Source organism: Erpetoichthys calabaricus, chromosome 15, assembly GCF_900747795.2.
Source record: "Erpetoichthys calabaricus chromosome 15, fErpCal1.3, whole genome shotgun sequence".
NCBI lineage: Eukaryota > Metazoa > Chordata > Cladistia > Polypteriformes > Polypteridae > Erpetoichthys > Erpetoichthys calabaricus.
This window is the reverse complement of record NC_041408.2, coordinates 4,785,776-4,808,514: the sequence shown is the minus strand read 5'-3', so window position 1 is coordinate 4,808,514 and position 22,739 is coordinate 4,785,776. Positions and strand designations below refer to the sequence as shown.

The window sequence follows — 22,739 nt, the reverse complement described above, 5'->3', positions numbered from 1 at the left end:
TGGACAGGTTGACAGACGAGATTAGACAGGAGTCCCCATGGACTGTGATGTTTTCTGATGACATTGTGATCTGTAGCGAGGGCAGGGAGCAGGTTGAGGAGACCCTGGAGAGGTGGAGATGTCAGAGGAGAGGAGAGGAATGAAGGTCTGTAGGAACAAGACAGAATACATATGTGTGAATGAGAGGGAGGTCAGTGAAATGGTGAGGATGAAGGAGTAGAGCTGGCGAAGGTGGATGAGTTTAAATACTTGGGTCACAACAGTGCAGAATATTGGGGAGTGTGGAAAAGAAGTGAAAAAGAGTGCAGAAAGGGTGGACTGGGTGGAAAAGAGTGACAGGAGTGATTTGTGACAGACGGATATCAGCAAGAGTGAAAGGGAAGGTCTAGAGGACGGTAGTGAGACCAGCTATGTTATATGGGCTGGAGAAGGTGGCACAGGAGACAGAGCTGGAGGTGGCAGAGTTAAAGATGCTAAGATTTGCATTGGATATGACGAGGATGGACAGGATTAGAAATGAGGACATTAGAGGGTCAGCTCAAGTTGGACGTTTGGGAGACAAAGTCAGAGAGGCGAGATTGCGTTGGTTTGGACATGTGCAGAGGAGAGATGAGGGGTATATTGGGAGAAAGGTGCTAAGGATAGAGCTGCCAGGGAAGAGGAGAAGAGGAAGGACTAAGAGAAGGTTTATGGATGTGCTGAGAGAGGACATGCAGGTGAGGGGTGTGACAGAGCAAGATGACGAGGACAGGACGATATGAAAGAAGATGATCCGCTGTGGCAACCCCTAACGGGACCAGCCAAAAGAAGAAGAAGAAGAAGCTACTTAAGGAAAAAGAAACAATTAAGGGGTCTGAGTCTTCAAGAGCAAGTCAATTAAAATTAATTAGAAAGAAATTCATTAGCAAGCAAAAACAGGTCACTAATTAAGATGACGAGGACAGGATGATATCGAAGAAGATGAAGAAGATGATCTGCTGTGGCAACTCCTAACAGGAACAGCTGAATGAAGACAAACAAGACCACAGGCCTGCAGGCTTAATGGTTTTTCAAGTGAATCAGAACAGAATTCAGGTCGGTTATTTCCTAAAACTGTAAAAATAAACCTCTAAATCACCATCAAGCCCACAAATAATCGATGACAATACAAAAATGTCTCAAAGTCTACCGAGCATTGGTCAAAGGAACAAAACCAAAAAAAAAGGAATGTCTGGAGAAGAATAAGTAATTGAAAATGTTTATGTACCATATGCAAGAATGGCAAGGTAATTTAAAGATGCCAGGAAAGTGTTTAATGAAAGTGCAGCTGTTTTATTAACTGGAGAACAAGCATCACTTGAAATGTTCTTGGAATGAATAATTACCCTCAGCATAATCAGTTTCCTAAGTTACACGGAGTTTCCTGGTCATAAATCAAAGACATGATAGCAAGTTAAGAAATGATGCCAAAGGGGACACAACTTGGAAAAAGTTTCTTCTGCAGACTGAGTGCAAAATTCGGATAACTAAAGAAATGTGCTGGCTTCAGCAACAAGGGAAGAGGTAAAGAAATGATGGGACGTACGACAGTTGGCCCTGTTTTAGTAAAGAACTGAATTAGCTCAATTAGTCAAGGAAAGATAAATGTAACGCGATTGCGAGTGGTGAAAGGACCAGGAGTTAGTAAGGTGAACCCGATTCATAGTCAAAACAGGGAGATCAATAAAACAATCGAGCAACCAAAGCATAACGAAAATCAAAGACAAAGTAACGTTCAAAAACAAAATGAGCCCGGCACTTGGCCTACTTTGAAATTGTAAAGGATACCAAGCATGGCCAGGATTGACCTCATTTTCTTAACCATCCGGGAGGCCAATACAATGGAGAGATTGGGTTAAGAGTCTGTTTCAAAGCTGTATGCTCCACCGACCCGCTCAATGGCAGCATCCTTGGGCTCTAGGGAAGGAGTTTCGGGAAGGAAGTATTCCAGGATCTAGTTCACAAGTGAAGGAAGAAAGGAACGGGAGATGGACCGGTGGGTCAGAGTGGTGTCCATGGGCTTGGTGTCCATCTATCATAGTCTGGTTTGGTTAAGCTACAAAACAGGACAGGAACAGACTACAACGGACAGTCAGGACTGCAGAAAAAATCATTGGTGCTGATCTGCCCTCCATTCAGTACTTATAAAGATCTCGAGTCAGGAAACGGGCAGAAAACATCACTGCGGATCCATCACACCCTGGTCATAACCTTTTTCAATTACTTCCCTCTGGTAGGCGCTACAGAGCACTGTACGCCAAAACTACCACACATAGGAACAGTTTCTTCCCTCAGGCCATCACTCTCATGAACACTTAAGTCAATCTCACAGCATCAGAGACAATACTAGGTAAAACCGGAGTCCAATTCCTTGTATGTGTACATATACTTGGCCAATAAAGCTGATTCTGATTCTGATGACACCACACACATCAGTAGCAAAGAGAACACCAGACCCTCAATATCTGTGGTTTAAATAAGACAGGATCCACTGGCAGAGTCCCTAAGAAGGTTCTAATCGTTGGCACCTCACCGGAAACACCTGATTCGAATTTGATGGCATAAGAGATAGCCGGCAGCTCAACCTGGCCGGGACGACCCTGAGATGGAAGTATAGGGGAAGGCAGCTACCAGTGGACACTGCCTCCCCTAAAACACTAGATGGCAGCTTCTCTGGAGTGTAGCGGTGCCCCAGATTCCCACAGGGCATCCTGGGACTTGGAGTGTGGTTTCTCAGCCCTGTTGGGTACCGTGGGTGCTGCCAGGAGACTCTACAGGGGCACCTGGGGACTCATGCTTTCCCTATAGCCCGGAAGTACTAGTGAGTCACGGGCACTGAATTCCGGACTGAAGAAAACTCAACTTCTCCATGTGACCCTGGGCAATATTTAAAGGACTGTTGGGAACATCGCAAGTGAGCCAGAGTTGGGTGGAGGTGGACGAAGCTTGCTGGGAGTTGTGGAAGAGATATATAGAGAGAATTGTAATTATTCTTGAGAATCGTGGTGTTATTTGCCTGTTTATCATGGCTGTGGTGCTTAGGGCAATATTTTGAGAAGACAAGGAATTAAAAATACTTCTCATTGCTTTTACCCTGCGTCCTAAGCGGCTGTCTGTTGGGTTTAAAGGGGCAACAGCGACCTCTAGTGTCCACACTGGCGTAGTCGGCAGGATGCCCTGCTGGAATCCAGGGCACCGCTACACTCCAGGGAAGCTGCCATCTAGTGTTTTGGGGGAGGCAGTGTCCACAAGTAGCTGCCTTCCCCCATCCTTCCATCTCAGGGGTTGTCCTTGCCAAGTTGAGCTGCCGGCCGTCACTTACAATGGATTTTAAAGTGGCGATAAATGGAGGGGTGGGCTTACTTTTTGTACGTGCATTTTATACATTTAGATGATGAGAATCAATACATCACATCAATTTGATTCTGTCACTTGTTTAAGAAGGTCAGTCACCTTAACCCGTAGGCTCTGCTCATATGATTGTCTATCGTTTGCCCACTCAGATATGTCAAAAAACTCAACAACTTCCATGGGGTGTACTTACTTTTTCACATGACTGTAAACCAGACACCCATTCATAGGGTTTAATAGCGAGCCGCGGGGTCACACTAAGCACAAAGTATGCAATTTGGAATATTAAATATTACCTGCATTTCTAATTGTTTAAGCTGCTGTGTAAATCCCAGTGAAGCGTTGCTATAAATGTGAACGTGTTATTTATGCAATTCCAGCCGCACAGTCAAACCTCAAAAGGCCAACAACAAGAGAAGTGCAAAAACATAAATCTGCACCGAATCGGGTTCACAAACATGCAAGGATCTTTTAAAATATTCAAAAGTATTCCTTGAAGATGAATGTCACGAGTGTAACATTTAAAACTCGGCTCATTAGCAGGCCAAAGATGAAGGAGCTCAAAGGTTCGTCTTGTCTGCTTTCATACTTGAACCACCTCGTTTAGCTTAAGTGACGGTTAGACACTCAGGCTGTTTTCGCACAGCTTTGCTTAACCCCTTCAAACCATTCCACTGTCTAATAATTTGCAATTACGGGATGCCAAGTTCATCTTTTGGAATGTTGCTTTACTAAATTCTGACTACTGTAGTGAATTCAGACGGCACGGTAGCGCAGTGGTTGCATGTCCTCCCCGTGTCTGTGTGGGTTACCTCCCGGTGCTCTGGCTTCCTTCTACAGTCTGAAGACATGCAGGTTTAGGTGAATTGGCGATCTTAAATTGGGGTGTGTACAGTGCATCCAGGAAATATTCACAGCGCATCACTCTTTCCACATTTTGTTATGTTACAGCCTTATTCCAAAATGGATTAAATTCATTTTTTTCCTCAGAATTCTACACACAACACCCCATAATGACAACGTGAAAAAAGTTTACTTGAGGTTTTTGCAAATTTATTAAAAATAAAAAAAACTCAGAAATCCCATGTCCATAAGTATTCACAGCCTTTGCTCAATACTTTCTCGATGTTCCTTTGGCAGCAATGACACCCTCAAGTCTTGTTGAATATGATGCCACAAGCTTGGCACACCTATCCTTGGCCAGTTTCACCCATTCCTCTTTGCAGCCCCTCTCAAGCTCCATCAGGTTGGATGGAAAGTGTCGGTGCACAGCCATTTTAAGATCTCTCCAGAGATGTTCAATCAGATTCAAGTCTGGGCTCTGGCTGGGCCACTCAAGGACATTCACAGAGTTGTCCTGAAGCCACTCCTTTGATATCTTGGTTGTGTGCTGAGGGTCGTTGTCCTGCTGAAAGATGAACCGTCACCCCAGTCTGAGGTCAAGAGCACTCTGGAGCAGGTTTTCATCCAGGATGTCTCTGTACATTGCTGCAGTCATCTTTCCCTTTATCCTGACTAGTCTCCCAGTTCCTGCCGCTGAAAAACATCCCCACAGCATGATGCTGCCACCACCATGCTTCACTGTAGGGATGGTGCCAGGATTCCTCCAAACGTGACTCCTGGCATTCACACCAAAGAGGTCAATCTTTGTGTCATCAGACCAGAGAATTTTCTTTCTCCTGGTCTGAGAGTCCTTCAGGTGCCTTTTGGCAAACTCCAGGCGGGCTGCCATGTGCCTTTTACTAAGGAGTGGCTTCCGTCTGGCCACTCTACCATACAGGCCTGATTGGTGGATTGCTGCAGAGATGGTTGTCCTTCTGGAAGGTTCTCCTCTCTCCACAGAGGACCTCTAGAGCTATGACAGAGTCACCATCGGGTTCTTGGTCACCTCCCTGACTAAGGCCCTTCTCCCCCGATCGCTCAGTTTAGATGGCCGGCCAGCTCTAGGAAGAGTCCTGGTGGTTTCGAACTTCTTCCACTTACAGATGATGGAGGCCACTGTGCTCATTGGGACCTTCAAAGCAGCAGAAATGTTTCCGTAACCTTCCCCAGATTTGCGCCTCGAGACAATCCTGTCTCGGAGGTCTACAGACAATTCCTTTGACTTCATGCTTGGTTTGTGCTCTGACATGAACTGTCAACTGTGGGACCTTCTATAGACAGGTGTGTGCCTTTCCAAATCATGTCCAGTCAACTGAATTTATCACAGGTGGACTCCAGTGAAGCTGCAGAAACATCTCAAGGATGATCAGGGGAAACAGGATGCACCTGAGCTCAATTTCGAGCTTCACGGCAAAGGCTGTGAATACTTATGTACATGGGATTTCTCAGTTTTTTTATTTTTAATAAATTTGCAAAAACCTCAAGTAAACTTTTTTCACGTTGTCATTATGGGGTGTTGTGTGTAGAATTCTGAGGAAAAAAATGAATTTAATCCATTTTGGAATAAGGCTGTAACATCACAAAATGTAGAAAAAGTGATGCACTGTGAATTCTTTCCGGATGCACTGTATGTGTCTGCCCTGAGATGTACTGACATTTGTTCCAACCTTGTGCTTTATGCTAGTTGAGATAGGCTCTAGTAGACCTCCATGACTCGGTTCAGGACTAATTGGACTGGGAAATGACCAACTGACTACTGCAGGGATCGTACCAATGGGGTGTCCTGCCATTAACACATGGTATCAGGCCAACACTTATGGATCATATTACAGTGAACTGTCGCCTTTGTGGACGTCTTGTTACATGGCAGTGACTAGAGCAACACTGAGAGCCGCTGTTCTAATGAGTTCCTTTGGGCATTGGCCAATCTTAAAAGTTGGTGGTCCACACTCGACATACCCTCCTAGGGGTGCCACTAATCCAGATATGAAAGTCAAAAGTCATTTAAAAAAATCAAATCTTAATGACAACTTTAGGGATTTTAGGACTTTGACTTCTGCTTACCTTTGTCCTAATAGTCCAGATGCCAAAATGACAGTCCATTACCATCCTTACTACCACTGACTACGCTATTTTGTTACATTTTACTTCACCTCTCCCATTCTGAAAAAGTATTCTATCCAGAGTAATATATTCTTTACTCATTTGGATGGGCATATCCATTCATCACAGATATTCTTATCATTAGTTAATGGCTTTAAATATGAGCCATAAGCGGCAGCATTTTTTCTTATTAATAGAGACTTAATTGCTACTTAGAATAACCTGTTGTTAGAAGCAAACTGTCAATTGTATTACAGGGCAAAGAATTTATCATAGAGGCAACAGCTGCGAAGCACTTGTGCATTAGTGACGTAACGCAGACCGAGCACACATTTTCCATGCAATAAATAGCTAGTGGCCAGCCTAAAAATAGACCTGAACAGAAGCCACATTAATCTCCTTTCTCAGCTCCAACAGTCACACTTTAGTTTAGGCAAAAAAACAAAAAACCTTTTCTAAGCAATGTTGTCGGCATCTCTTAGCTCCAAGATCTCACAACAGAAATGGCAGGTTTTTAACTTCGTTAAGCAGAGTACTGCTGCTACCCAAACTCATAACTGAAATAGCCGTGTAGGCCCGTGCTGTAAAAAGCCCAGGGTCCTAGAAACTACTGAAATCATCAGAAAAAAAACTGAAATGCAGAGATGTCAGGTAATTGAAAGGAACGACTCTGGGGGTCTCTCTCCTCGGAGGATTCATTTTGCCGACGTGCTCGCCTCACTTGTGTTATTAGTGACTAAGCGACTTTGTCTTTCTTTGGAGATTTCGTTTTGCCAATGTGCTTGCCTCGCTTCTATATTAGCAGCTAAGCGACTTTGTCTTTCTTCTGAGGTTTTGTTTTGCCGATGTGCTCGCCTCACTGGTGTATTAGCGGCTAAGTTACTTTGTCTTTCTTTTGAGGTTTCGTTTTGTCGATGTGCTCGCCTCACTGGTGTATTAGCGGCTAAGTTACTTTGTCTTTCTTCTGAGGTTTCGTTTTGCCGATGTGCTCGCCTCGCTTGTGTTATTAGTGACTAAGTGACTGTTTTTCTTCAGAGGATTCGTTTTGCTGATGTGCTCACCTCGCTTGTGTATTAGCGGCTAAGCGACTTTTCTTTCTTCTGAGGTTTCATTTTGTCGATGTGCTCGCCTCGCTTGTGTTATTAGCAGCTAAGCAACTTTTCTTTCTTCTGAGGTTTCGTTTTGCCGATGTGCTCGCCTCGCTTGTGTTATTAGTGACTAAGTGACTTTGTCTTTCTTCTGAGGTTTCGTTTTGCCGACGTGCTCGCCATGCTTGTTCATTAGCAGCTAAGCGAGTTTCTGTTTCCTTGGAGGTGGAGCCCTTACCCCTACTCCACCTCTCATTTCTGGGCTGGACAGACACACACACACACACACTTCCATGTGTAGATGTTTATATAGAAGATAATCAATCAATTCACGGGAACGTCTGTCACTAGTGAACCACATGCAAAGACCCGACTCTGGCACATGGACATGTGCTCTACCAATCCAAATTTTGGAGTCACCCGGAAACGTCCATATTCTTGGTAGAAATTGACACCTCATTTTAATCAAGATGCCGTCAAATTGATTTTCAAATACAGCCAAGACATTCCTACTGTTGTTAATGGCTGTTAGTGCTTGAAATGATTGATTTTTAAACTAGAATTCACACAGAACTACAGAGCCCCATTTTCAGCAGCCATCCCTAATACTGTCAACTCCCTTAGCTCATCCTAAATTAGACATTTTAAACACAAACTGGTAAATTAGAGAAACCTTTGTAACTGCATTAGCACTGCTGAAACCTGTTACTCTGTTCAATAAAGCAAGTAAAGTGTTTTTCTTTGGGTCCCAATGACAGTTATGGGTTCAAAAATGTTCTTTCTTGAGAGTTACGTCACTCTTTATTTATTTTTTTTGAAGAACGAATGTTACTCCATATAAAACATGGCTGAGAAACTTAAGATTTCATACAAAACGTAAGTTTTTTTTTTTAAATAGCAAAAAAAAAAACAAAAATCGGTATCAGAATTGGTCAGTTCCTTAACATGAATTCAGTGATTGGTATCAGTCCTAAAAAAATCTGTAATGCATTTTTTAAAGAAAAAAAATCAGAATTGGATGATTCAGTAACATGAATTTGGCGATAAATATTGGTGATTTGCAAAAAGATTTTTTTAAGAGATAAAGGAAAACAAATCAGAATCAGATAATTTAGTAAAATAAATTGAGTGATCAGTATCAGCCCTACAAATATCTATAAAAAAGTTTTTTTTAAAGTTTAAAAAAAAGTTGGAATTGGCCAACTCAGCTACATGAATTCAGTGATTGGTATCAACCCTGAAAAATCTGTGAAAAGTTTTTTTTAATAGAAAAAAAAATGGAATTAAGGGAAAAAAATTGGAATTTGTATTGGAATCGGTCCAGTTCAGTAACATGAATTTGGTGTTCGGTATCAGACCTAAAAAAATCTGTAAAAAGCTTTTTTTAAACAGGTAAAGGAAACAAAATCAGGATCAGATAATTTAGTAAAATTAATTCAGTGACTAGTATCAACCCAAAAAATATCTATAAAAACTTTTCTTAAAAAGATTAAAAAAGAAAAAAAAAATCGGTATTGGAATTGGCCGACTCAGTAACGTGAATTGTGTATCGAGCCTACAAAAACTTTAAAATGTTTTTTCTTAAAGAAATAAAGCCAAAAAATCAGAATCTAACAATTCAATATCATGAATTCATTGACCAGTATCAGCTCTAAAATATCTGTAAAAAGTTTCTTTTTTTAAAAGTTAAAGAAAATAAAAATTGGAATTTGTACCGGAATCGGCCAGATCAGTAACAATTTCATGATCGATTGAAAAAACCCTGATTAGCACGTCTCTAGAATGGTCTCTTCTCGTTTGTCCAATGTCGTATGTTCTTCAAAGCCTGACCTCCCTCCTGAGGCCTAGTCCGGCCTTGAGCCTCCTGTTTTCCTGGGATCAGGCTTGCCTTGGAGTGGGATTAGTTTGGTTGGCTATTTTGAAGGCCTCACCCCTTTGTTCTTTTACGCTGCCAGGAGGAGTGGTGCTCTATTTTGGAAATGCTGTATTAGTTGTGTGTATAAAAATCATTTTCAAATAAAAAAATGAAAGTTGCTAGGATATTTTTGGCTCCACCAACAAAATAGACACGGCTAAGATTGCCATTTTTTAAATTTGTGATTTTTGTTTATAAAGTGGCAATGGCTGGCCATGATTTCCTCTCTTTGCCCTCTTTGAAGACTACATCGATATCAGTAATGACGGGTGACGGAGTGACCTCTGTGCCTGCTCTCTGACTCAGGATGAGGGTGACCACAGAACTGGAAAGTCTTTGAATGGAAGTGCCGGTCTCAAGTCCGTATTTCTTCATCAGTACTCCATCTCTGTTTGGATGAAAGACCTTCATGTAAATGTGACCTCATTTTTAAGATCTGTTCCCCTGAGGCCACCGCTCTAGTAGGTTTTGCTTTTTAATATTAATTTCTCCTGACAGGACTAAAAGTAGGAGACAGCTTGTTCGTGGATCCGTCTGTAAACATGTTTTGCATATTCTGATGAGACGTGAGATGCCAGGGTCAGCCACAGTGACACATTACAATGACATTCCACCATTAGGATGGCAGTCACACAGGCATTCAGATCATAATAGAAGGCTGCCTAGGTTCGTATATTAGCCAATTACTGCTATAAAGCGCTGCTTTATTTAAATTTATGTCTATTTTGGAACCGAAATATTTTATTTTTGTCACCTTATACTGTTCTTTTAATTTTGTTTTTTTTATTAGGATCTTATTTGTATGTCTGTAGCTTTTGTTAATTTTTTTACTCTGGTTTAGTTAATTTCTCATAGGACTTTGCATTTTTCAGATTAGGTTTCAAAACCTGACAAATTTAATTTCACTTTCACTTTTGAGGTGCATTCACATATAATGAGGAGAGCACCTACTGCAATAGTCATGTCTGTCTGTCTTCAGGAAACGACTTGGTGCCCAGTGGGCTAATTATGGTGATATAAGCTACCTTAAGAGGGGTAAAATGCATGATTTATTGCAGCAAACTTTAAGAAAGTTAATTTTAATAAAAAGTACTAGTCGTTTATATATATATATGGGCGGCACGGTGGCAATAAGGAGACCTGGGTCCTCCCTATGTGGAGTTTGCATGTTCTCCCTGTGTCTTCGTGGATTTCCTCCCACAGTCCATAGACATGCAAGTTAGGTGCATTGACAATCCTACATTGTCCCTAGTGTGTGCTTGGTGTGTGGGTGTGTGCCCTGTGGTGGGCTGGCACCCTGCCCAGGGTTTGTTTCCTGCCTAGCGCCCTGTGTTGGCTGGGATTGGCTCCAGCAGACCCCCGTGACCCTGTAGTTAGGATATAGCAGGTTGGATAATGGACCAATGGATGTATATATATATATATATATATATATATATATATATATATATATATATATATATATAGACATACTACAAACACACACACGCACTAGCTATATTACCTGTTCAAAAGCAGATAATACTAGAAATATGCAAATATTTGATATCTCTTACCCTGTATGTTTCTTCAGCGCCTCTTCTTGGTATCTGTGTACATCTAAACGTCTCTTCTTCGGCATTCCTTCTCTCACGTACATTCTCATAAAACCTGCTCCTCAGACTCCATCATTATTTTTGAGGAGTCTTGCTTGTCTCCTGTCCACGTTTATGCTTTCCGTCTTTGAATATGACTCTCAGCGCTCCTCCTATGCTTTCACTCCTCCTTGTGTGTCTCACACACTCGCACTTCCTCTTTTGATCGCGACACCAAAGCCAAATTGACCAATTACACCAAAGCAAAACTGACCCATCAGATTGCTTGAAGGGACTGGACACACACACACACTCACACACAGAGAGACCTTAGTGTGTTATTATATAGTAAATAGTCAGACATGTGTGAGCACAGGATATTTTCAAGCCTCTTTTGAGAATGTTGTGTGTACTCCCGGCCGAGGCAAGTCGCACTTGCTGACTCCTTCTCTCTGTTCACCTCTAGACATGGCGGAAAAACACTAGAAAAGCACTGACGTTACTTCCTGCTTAAGGCTGGAAGACCATCCTCTCCCACCTTTGCTAATATATAAGGACAAGACAACCTGGAAGTTGGTGTTGATTTGAGAACCTGTGACTGTGACAGACATTACTCCATGGCAGAAGCACCTGAACTCAGCCACACACCCTAACGGTACACACTACTCTTTTCTATTCCATCAATTGTTTTTTGTTTATCCGACCATTAAAAGGGGATTGTCATGAAGAATCCTCATATATTTATGTTGTCCTCTTGTCTTGTTTTACTATATATATATATATATATATATATATATAAAGTAGGGCGGCATGGTGGCGCAGTGGGTAGCGCTGCTGCCTCACAGTTAGGAGACCAGGGTTTGCTTCCCGGGTCCTCCCTACGTGGAGTTTGCATGTTCTCCCCGTGTCTGCGTGGGTTTCCTCCCACTGTCCAAAGACATGCAGGTTAGGTGCATTGGCGATCCTAAATTGTCCCTAGTGTGTGCTTGGTGTGTTTGTTTCCTGCCTTGTGCCCTGCGTTGACTGGGATTGGCTCCAGCAGACCCCCGTGACCCTGTAGTTAGCATATAGCGGGTTGGATAATGGATGGTTGGATGGATATATAAAGTATGGGTGGGTTTGTGTATGGATATAAATATACTGTATAATTCATGTTTCTCATCCACTGGGTCACGGGCTGCAGCCGGTGTTTCGTGAGTTGTTATTATTTATAATGGTAGTGGGTCACGGTGGGTCATGAAGTGAGTTGTGGTCGGCAAACGTTCTTGATCCCCCCTCCCAATCTTGCAAAGTCACTTACAAAGGAACAAGTGGGCCGTGATATCAGAAAGGTTGAGTAACACCGCAGTATAACACACACTGAGACACCTGAACATGCAGTCTGTCATCACAAGTACAACACAATTTAAAATTATCATCAAAAAGGCAAAGAGACCACCACAAATGCAGGTAAGTGCTTGAGAAATCATAACAAGGAGCAGCTTTACTTTCAGAAGAGACAGAGAAAGGCCTTCTTGTCAATTAAACAATAAAACAATCCAATTTAATAAAGCCAAAAATACCATTAAGGAATTAAGTAAACCAATTAGCCATTCCGCTTATTTACCTGAATATCTTAACTCACCACCTGCTGCCCTGCCCTGTCCTGGCCTGGCTGTCTGTCAACATGTGTCACGTATGATGTGTTCATTCTGCCTGACATTGGACAATTTAAACAAAGCCATTTTTGGATGTGAGCTGTTATGGACGGTCCACTTCTTAACTAACAAACGAGCCTGGGTTGACCAGACTGGCCTTCATGTGTCCGTCCCTCCATCAGCGTCATTAGCGTCGGTCTGACGTCAACTGCTTTAGGACTCGTGGGGGTCCTTTATTAACAGGTGGCCTTTTCATTCTTACAGTTATCCTTAGGAAACGTCTCTTGTAAGTGTCTCACTCTGTTCTTATTAGACTTGGAATGACGTTATTACCAATACACTTATTTTTTTATTATTATTCTTCCATTATTGTTAAGCTAAGTTTAAAAAAATGAATAATTAAGCAAATAATGTAAATACATTTCTTGTGAAATGTGACAACAACTAATGATATGTGAGTATGTATAATTAAATATTTCATAAGGGCTGCATTCACAGATGTATTTATGAAACGTTGCATGTATTCAAACGTGAAAATACAGAATGGATACACCAAAAATACAAGAAAAAGTGTACTCCAAAAAAAAAAGAAAACCCTCTGATTTCTAAAACCAGGCGTATGCACATTTCTTACGCAAATTACTCCTGGGGTGCTGTGCAATGGCTGACCCTGCACTCCGACCTCCAATGGTCTAATTGGGAATTAACAAAGTATATACAAAAAAATAATAATTCCTGCTTATAAATCTTAGTCACCTCGTAAATGTGTGCGCATGAACTCTCCTCGAATGCCGTACTGAAACATCCATATATGGAGTATGCTAATCAGCCTCATACAAATGCAATCACGATGTTGCACGTCATTGGCTGATAGAGCAGCCTCCCACTTGACACATCCATACCCCGCCCCCTGCATTCCAGATAATCTGGCTGTGCTCTGTAATTCAGCAGGCACAATCATTAGAGCGCCTCTCCTCTGTGTTCTGGGGTTCAGGGAATGGCGTAAAGCGTCTAAGCAGGTAACTGCTATTACCTTGCATATTGAAACATTGCTGTTGTAATGAATAGCACAGGCCATATGAAACAGCGAGCATCCACCCATTTCCCTTATCAACAAGCCAGCCATCACGTACAGCACCATCAGGCCTGCCAAAGCTTCACTGACTCAAAATTAATGAATCACAGGGTCAAAAATAAATGAGTCACAGTGTTTACCCTGGCCACCGAGCCATGACGTTTGTCAGCCTCATTGTGGTATTACAGATGACTTGCGCATCAATGGACATGGAGAGAACATGCAAACTCCATGCTGGGAGGACCCGGAATGCGAACCCCGGTCTCCTTACTGCGAGGCAGCAGTGCTACCACCGCCCTGTGAACACCTGTGTGACAATATATATATATATATATATATATATATATATATACATATATACTGTATATATATATAATCAACACATATATACAGTATGTATCTACTCTATATATTTAAAAAGATGAGGTAAAATCGTAAAACATTTTCATGTGACGTTTCCATGCAATGCTCATTTTTCTTCAAAACCATACATCATATAGTATACATCTATGTACCATTTTTTTTTTGGTCTTCATTAGGAGAATATAATGACACACTCATGTCAACCAATTTAACGCGCTATGGAACTTGGCCCGGACACAGACAGGCGGACACCGTAAGCACAAAACCCAACACACGTTTATTGAACATACTATTTACAGTGAACCGCACACAACCCCAGTACTTCCCCAAAGTCCAGGCCTCTGTACACAATGATGCCTCTCTTTGCCGCCTCCACTCCTCTCCACCAAGACTTCGTCTTCTTCCTCCCGACTCCAGCCATCGAATGGAGGGAGGCGGCCCCTTTTATATCCACCCAGATGTGCTCCAGGTGCCTCCCAATGAGTGATTGCCAACACTCCCCGGTGTGGCGGAAGTGCTGGCTGTGCACCCTGGAAGCACTCCAGGTGTCCCTGGTCATCTTCCCCCCAGCACTTCCGGGTGTGGTGGAAGTGCTGAGGACCAGGGCTCTCCAGGTATCGGGGCACCCCATGGTGGTGACCACGGGCCCCTATAGGGTTGAGCTTCTAAGCTCTGTTCCCGTGGTCCCCAAAGCCACCAGGGTGGTGGCCCCATCATGGTCTGGAGGAGGCATAAGCCCTCCTCCGGTCCTTCCGGACATCCCAGCTGAGTGCCACCCCCAGACGCTTGCTCATGAACCAGTCCATTACAGGGCCCACTCACTCGTTCTGGAGACCTGCTTTGAGTCTCAAATTAACACACACACATAGTTTAGGGCTGCAGACGTAAAAGCAGAGTACTTCGAGAAAAGCCCACAGAGAAGTGCAGGCAGCACCTGCAGACTCCACCAAGGTTGGGGGGGGGGATCAGAATTGTGCCAAGCAAAAAACTTGTGCTGATGAATTCATCTCCCTCATTCTTAGCCCAGGGTTCCTTTCAGATCCACATAACTCCACATCAGTCACCTCGGATCGCTCCTATTTTTGGCCCTTGTCACTTCAGCTGACTCCTCTCTGCTGACACGTAAGGTCAAGCACATCAGCTGAGGATTGTTGCACTTTGCGGTTTCCGTGAGGACAAGAGATGAAGGAGGCTTGATTTCCAGCTGGAGACGACTTGTTCATCTGTACAAATTCTGACCTGCGTAAGCAGTTAGTCCGCAAGAGCAGAGAACCTGTGTCAACGCCATCAGGAGCGGGAGCAAGACACGAACATGGGACGACTCACAACAGGGCGCACTAGAAATATTAAATGACCTGGAGGACCTTTAAAATCCAGCCACATGAAGAATGACCTAAGTAATGTGTAACGTTAAGGATAAAGTCATAATCAATATAACAGTCAGTCTTATGCGTCTTGGAGAGGGTATGTTATACCTGCTTGAGCACTGAAGTGATCGCCAGTCAGTATTAATCACACTAAGAAAGTAAATTCTGGAAAAAGGAAAAGTTTTCCAATCGACAGTCTCCATCATGGTAGTAGAAACCAACCCTGAACAAAGCATCAGGGAAAAACTAGAGTAGTAGTAAAAAACATCCACAACACAAAGAGAACATCCATACAGATGACAACAAGATGTGGAATCTGAGCCCAGGACAGTAGATGTGTGATGCTGCAGCACTAGAAATAGGAATACGACTCGATACGAGACCATCTGTCCATTGAGTAACTTGTCCATTAGCCAGTGCCCACCATCTAAGTTAGGGTCTAATCCGATGTAGACAGTGGTCTGTCTCGTGGCACACTTTCACTCACATGAGGCTAATTAACGTAATCTGCACAAACAAACAACAGGGAGGTAAATGCAAGAATGTGTCCCATGGTGCCCTGGGTAGTGGTCTAACTGTCTGTGAGGATCAAGAACTCTGTGAGCAACACTGGAGCAGCACAAGGACCAGGCCTGTCTTCTGTTCTCTTCACTCTGTACACATCAGACTAGAAATATAACAGCAGGTCAGGTCACCTGCAGAAATTCTCAGGTGATTCCGCACTTATGGGGGTGTATTGATGAGGGGGATGAGACAACGGAGAGGAGTCAGCGGGGAGAACTTTGAGAATTGTCTGCAACTCAACATCAACAAAACCAAGGAACTGGTTATTGGCTCTCACCACTCCAAAGAGCCTCTTGTGTCCAGTCATTAGTCCTGGAGTGAATGTTGAAGTGGTCCACTCCTACAAGTACTTGGGGGTCCACATTAATGACAGGCTGGACAGCCCTCAGAACACAGAGGAGCTCTATAAGAAAGAGAAGATCAGGCTCTTTTTCCTTAGGAGATTGTTCCTTTAATGTTTGTAGTGACATCCTTCACATTGTCTACAGCTCTCTAATGGTCAGTGGGATTTTCTATTCTGTGGTGTACTGGGCTGGTCACATCACTTCAAGAGAGGCCCACCGAATCAATAAGCTCTTTAAAAGGGTGGACTCAATTATGGGAATGATCACTGGACCTGCTGGAGGTCATAGAAGAGCAGAGAATGAAGATGAAACTGGGTGCCATTATGAACAACGCTACATGTCCTCCCACTGACACACCAACACTGAGGACTTTTAGAAAACAAACGTTTCAGCAGAAGAGTGTCAAGAAATGAGACTGGGGGTCTTTAATACCAACAGTAATATGCTTGTATAGCGCCTTACAGGGACTGGAACTGCCAAGTCAGAAGGTGTTCACTCTTTTTAATTTTCTACCTTATTAGTCACTGTGGTATGAAAGGCATTAAATGATAGATAGATAGATAGATAGATAGATAGATAGATAGATAGATAGATAGATAGATAGATAGATAGATAGATAGATAGATACTTTATTAATCCCAATGGGAAATTCACATAGATAGATAGATAGATAGATAGATAGATAGATAGATAGATAGATAGATAGATAGATAGATATGTAAGAGTACCTATTTAATTTAATTTATCCAATCCAATTTTTTAAATGCACTGTTTAATAGATTGATATTTGAAAGGCACTTTATAATAAATACATTGTGCTTATCTATCTATCTATCTATCTATCTATCTATCTAATCCTGCCAACTATGCTATCTATCTATCTATCTATCTATCTATCTATCTAAAGAGCTTCTGTAAAAAGCAAAGTCACCCCCTGTGGACAAATCAAGTTCTCCCAAATCAAATCTCATTTAATCTAATGACTACAATATATTAACAGCACATCATCATCTCTCTGTCCATCCATTTCTTCACCAGCTTCTCCAGCTAAGGGCCAAGTGGTTCCAATGCCTATCACTGCGGGATATGGATATGCCCTGGTCATTCCTGAATAAATAAATAAAGGGCAACCTAATCAAAATGAACCCAATTTTTTAAATACAAATAATATTATTCTTACCTGAAAAATGCTGCATATTGTTCATTCAGTCAGATCTTTATTGCAATTTCTTTATAATTTCGATTGTTTTCTTTTCATTGCGATCAGAAGGGCAGCCCTCCCTCCATGCCGGCCTCCCTCTGGCTATCTGACGTCCGGCGTTGTTCTCAAATGCCTTGTCGTATTTGCCCGTGCACAGTCTGATAACTTCCAATGCACATTAATCCCAAACTACAGACCTCAGCAAGTCGCGGCAGACAACATAAGCTTCCCATGTTGGATTTTTCTGCCAGGATGTAAAGGTATTTTTTTTTTCCCAGGCCTCGCCTTGCCCAACTGGCACAGGCATTTTAGACAGCTAAAAAAAAAATGGAAATTCACGCTCGGCTGTTAGGAAATAAATCAGCATGTGCCGGCTGTGAGCACACAGCCTCTTATCAAAGGGATGAATGAAAAGAGTACATCTGGCCTGATGCAGCAAATAGCAGAGGCCCGAGTGGCTGATTGGCATGACAGACGTGCGTTCTTCCCCGACGATGGCCGATCCGGCCGACTAAGTATAGCAGAAAGCAGGCCAGCTGCTTCTGTCACTACCAATGCCAGCCTGCAAATGAGCGTCCCGAAAGCGTCCTCGGATTTCACCCTGCTGCACTTGTGCCTTTTCACTTTCTTGACCCCCCCGCTGTCTTATTTTCACCTTGCCGCCCGAGGTTTTTCACGAGGTTAACTACCCAATCAATGGAAGGTAATTAGCGCGTTTAGTTTTTTTAACAGCTGCACTAATTTAAATCAATCGGCACTAAGCGCCTCACACCACTCATCACGCTGAATGACGTGATGTAACTGTTGGGTGTAAAAGAGAAGAGTATTATTCATCGAATTACGAAATGTGTAAAAGATGCCAGTCTAAATCATTTTAATGAAGTGGCCTCGCATTTACATGACATTCATTTGGGTGACACCTTTTATCAAAGGCGACTTACAACAATCGAGAGTCAGGTGGCTACATTTCTTTTGTTTTGGAACGCAGGCAGGGGAAGCGACTTGGTGTCAGTAGTGGGATTGGCACCCACAACCTCAAGGGGTGATGTCCCAAGTTTTAACCAGTTCACTCCATCTGCAAGAAGCCGGGTTCAGTTCTCGTGTGTGCCCCTCGTGTTCACGATTTACAGTGGACCCAGAAAGTGTTTGGAGCCCTTCATTTTCTGCACTCTTTATTACATTATAAATTTAATTTGAAATAAATAAATCTGCCATGTGTGCCCATTAATCAACGCTCAGTAGCCAAAAGCGGCAATTTGTTTTTAGAAAAGTTTTGCAAATTTACTAAAGATCAAAGCGTGGAATCTCACACCCCTTAAAACTATCAATTCCCTTAATCCAGTACTTTGTGCAAACTGCTTTGGCAGCGCCCACAGACCAGGGGGTATCTTTGCCCCTTAGCAGACAGCTGATCGTGCTTTCAATAAGGGTGGACACTCAATCGTTTCATTGAGGGGACAGGGTCACTTTGGTTAAATGGCCTGTTGTCATCATAGACCCCCTAGACGTGAACCCAGAATGCCCTGATGGTAGATCCACACCTGTGTCCTGTCACACACGTGAGCATGTGGGGCAGCTAAAGGGGACTGAATGAGGGTAATTCCATGCCAGACCAGGGGGTGGCAGAGTGTATTGATCCTTTCTCTCTTTTTGCACTGCATACCGATTATGGGAAGTTCCGCCTGCCCCCAATGACATCACTTCCAGTCCCAGGCCCAATGACGCCACTTCCTCTCATCCTCCACTCTCCCTTCAAACCGCCATCTTTGCCTCCTCAAGTCAGTTCTGTTTTGGACTTGAATCTGTACACATACTGCATGTACTCTTTCTTCAACATTTTTGCAACCAGGGAAAATTATACGGGTGGCTGCCCCAAACCTTTCTGTGACTCTTTTGTGTCACCTTTGACGATATCTGCCCATTAATCAACGCTCAGTAGCACCAAAGCGACAATTTGTTTTCAGAAAAGGTTTGCAAATTTCCTCAAATTCAAAGCGTGAAATCTCACATTCCTTAGAACTATCCATCCATTATCCAACCTGCTGTATCCTAACTACAGAGTGATGGGGGTCTGCTGGAGCCAATCCCAGCCAACACAGGGCGCAAGGCAGGAAACAAACCCCGGGCAGGACTCCAGCCCACCACAGGGCACACACACCAAGCACAATCTAGGATTGCCAATGCACCTAACCTGCATGTCTTTGGACTGTGGGAGGAAACCCACGCAGACACGGAGAGAACATGCAAACTCCACACAGGCAGGACCCGGGAAGCGAACCTGGGTCTCCTAACTGCGAGGCAGCAGCGCTACCACTGCACCACCGTGCCGCCTCCTTAGAACTATCGAGACCCTTAATCCAGTACTTTGTACAAACTGCTTTGGCAGCGTCCCACAGGCCAGGGCGGTGTCTTTGCCCCTTACCAGACAGCTGATCGTGCTTTCAGTAAGGGTGGACACTCAATCGTTTTATGGATGGGAGAGGGTCACTTTGGTGAAAAGGCCTGTGCTCATCATGGACCCTCTATAGTCGTGAACCCTGAATGCCCTGATGGTAGATCCACTCCTGTGTCCTTATGGAAATTTAGAAGAATATGGAGAGACGATGGCAGCTCCACACCGGTGGTCTCCAGGCTGGGACTGTAACTTCACACTCTGAAGTAAAGCTGTGAGCCCTAATGACCAGCCCACCATGCCATTAATCAGCGCGTTGGGTTAAGAAACTGTGAAACTAATCATCGCGTTAGACGTCGTGACTTTAAACCCTAACGGAAAAAATAATGAAATGGGTCCATCTTCATGCTCGGCGATGAAGAAGACTATTTATTTCTCAGCTGGAAACTAGACGTTTTCTCATGCTCGCTTCCCCTCGTATCTCTTCTTTAATTTACTTTTTTTTAATGAATTTACACTTTTAATTACCAGAGCTGCTCTATTAGCAGTTAAATCATTCAGTGGAATAACACCAGAGCTGATCAGTAACACAAGAAAGAAGTTAATTGCTTTTCTTCATAATTAAATTGAGTCTCATTTATTTTGCAGCTCGGAAGGATAATATTTGTGGCGACTGTAACAAGTTGTCTTGTTTTATTTTTTTTTGTTTTGCAGGACAATTCACAGTGTAAATAAAAGAGACTTGACTAATTCCCAGGGTTGGGGACGTCATCGCTTAACTCCAGAGACGACTATTTTTGGTTCACCAGACTTGAATGTGCTTCACATTCTGATATTTTTGCTGGATTCTTGTATTATGGTGGTATTTGTAGGAGGGGGGACATTCGGTGAACTGTCCCCCATTCCTAATGTGATAGTGGAACAATCTGGACGAGAAGAGGGCACTCAGTCCACCAAAGCTCGCCAGTCCTGTCCACTTAATTCTTCAAAAATAACATCAAGTCGAGTTTTGAAGGTTCCTAAAGTCCAACTGTCCACAAAACTACTTAGTCTCTTATTCCAAGTGTCTACTGGGAACCATAGTGTGAAGTGTGAAGAAAAACTTCCTAATGTTTGTGTGAAATTTACACTTCCCAAGTTCCACTTAACTTTTCTAAAATAACATCAAGTCGAGTTCTTAAGGTCCATAAAGTCCTCCTGTCTGCCACCCTACTTGGTCACATATTCCATGTCTCTGTGGTTCTCTGAGTGACCTTGGCCTTATTTGAGTTAGATAGCCATCCCACAACCATGATGTACACCACAGTGCAAAAGGGCAGAGCTCTGGGGGTCTACAGCTAGACTCCACCTACTTGCAGCACCCATTTGAATCAACTCCACCTACTTGGGCCACCCATTGGAGTCAACTCCACCTACTTGGGCCACCCATTGGAGTCAACTCCACCTACTTAGGGCTCCAGGAGAAGAGGCCGTTGAGTCCAGCAAAGCTCACCAGTCCTATCCATGTAATTCTTCTAAAATAACATCAAGTCGAGTTCTGAAGGTCCCTAAAGTCCTCCTGTCTGCCACCCTACTTGGTCATGTATTCCATGTCTCTGTGGTTCTCTGCATGACCTTGGCCTTATTTGAGTTAGATAGCCCTCCCACAACCATGATGTACACCGCAGTGGAAAAGAGCAGAGCTCTGGGGGTCTACAGCTAGACTCCACCTACTTGGACCACCTGTTTGAGTCAACTCCACCTACTTGGGCCACCCTTTGGAGTCAACTCCACCTACTTGGGCCACCCATTGGAGTCAACTCCACCTACTTGGACCACCCATTGGAGTCAACTCCACCTACTTACGGCTCCAGGAGAACAGGCCGTTGAGTCCAGCAAAGCTCACCATTCCTATCCATGTAATTCTTCTAAAATAACATCAAGTCGAGTTCTGAAGGTCCCTAAAGTCCTCCTGTCCGCCACCCTACTTGGTCACGTATTCCATGTCTCTGTGGTTCTCTGTGTGACCTTGGCCTTATTTGAGTTAGATAGCCATCCCACAACCCTGATGTTAACCACAGTGTAAAAGGGCAGAGCTCTGGAGGTCTACAGCTAGACTCCACCTACTTGGACCACCCATTGGAGTCAACTCCACCTACTTGGAGCTCCAGAACAAGAGGCCATTCAGCCCAGCAAAGCCCGCCAGTCTTATCCATGTACTGTAATTCTTCTAAAATAACATCAAATCGAGTTGTGAAGGTCCCTAAAGTCCTCCTGTCTACCCCCCTACTTGGTCATGTATTCCATGTGTTTGTGGGTCCCTGTGACAAGAACAACTTTGGTAACACTTTAGTTTAGCTACAGCAAAAAGTATCAATTAGTCAGTAACTCTTATGTAACAAGACCTTAATAAACTCTTCTTTGGATCTTCATAACACTTACAAAGCATCAGTCAAGTGTTTCTTCATCTCCACAATGTGCCCAACTTACAAAACCTCACTTTGGATGGTCTGAGGAGGCTCAACAGAGATTCTCGATGTTACATATTTACTATAAGACCTTGGAATCCTTCATATTAACAAGTCGTTTTACCAGCATGTCAATACCCATCTACTGATGCTTTCTTTACAAGTGTTATGAAGACCCAAAGAAGCTTTTGATAAGGTCTTGTTACAAAACATAAATGAGGAATAGATGTGTTTTTGTAGTACCTAACGTGTTACCAAAACTTGCTACATGTTTGTGTGAAATTTAAACCCAACAATCCAGACGAGAACAGGCCATTCAGCCCAATGAAGCTCGCCAGTCCTATCTGCTTAATTCCTCCAAAATAACATGAAGTCGAGTTTTGAAGGTCCCTAAAGTCTTACTGTCCATCACCCTAAT

General features: G+C 43.2%; 1 protein-coding gene across 3 annotated transcripts in view; it reads right to left on the bottom strand.

The window, feature by feature from the left end:
- The window catches only part of pak5 (p21 protein (Cdc42/Rac)-activated kinase 5), a 150,903-nt gene that overhangs the window by 101,780 nt on the left and 26,384 nt on the right, over positions 1 to 22,739 (bottom strand). Inside the window, exon 1 of one of the 3 annotated variants that reach the window (XM_051919501.1) lies at positions 17,462 to 17,863. The exons of the other annotated variants lie outside the window; for them this stretch is intronic. Within the exon in view, the coding sequence (XP_051775461.1) occupies positions 17,462 to 17,486 (25 nt within the window). The 5' untranslated portion in view covers positions 17,487 to 17,863. Of the gene's footprint in view, positions 1 to 17,461; positions 17,864 to 22,739 lie in introns of those variants that run through there. 3 annotated transcript variants of the gene reach the window in all.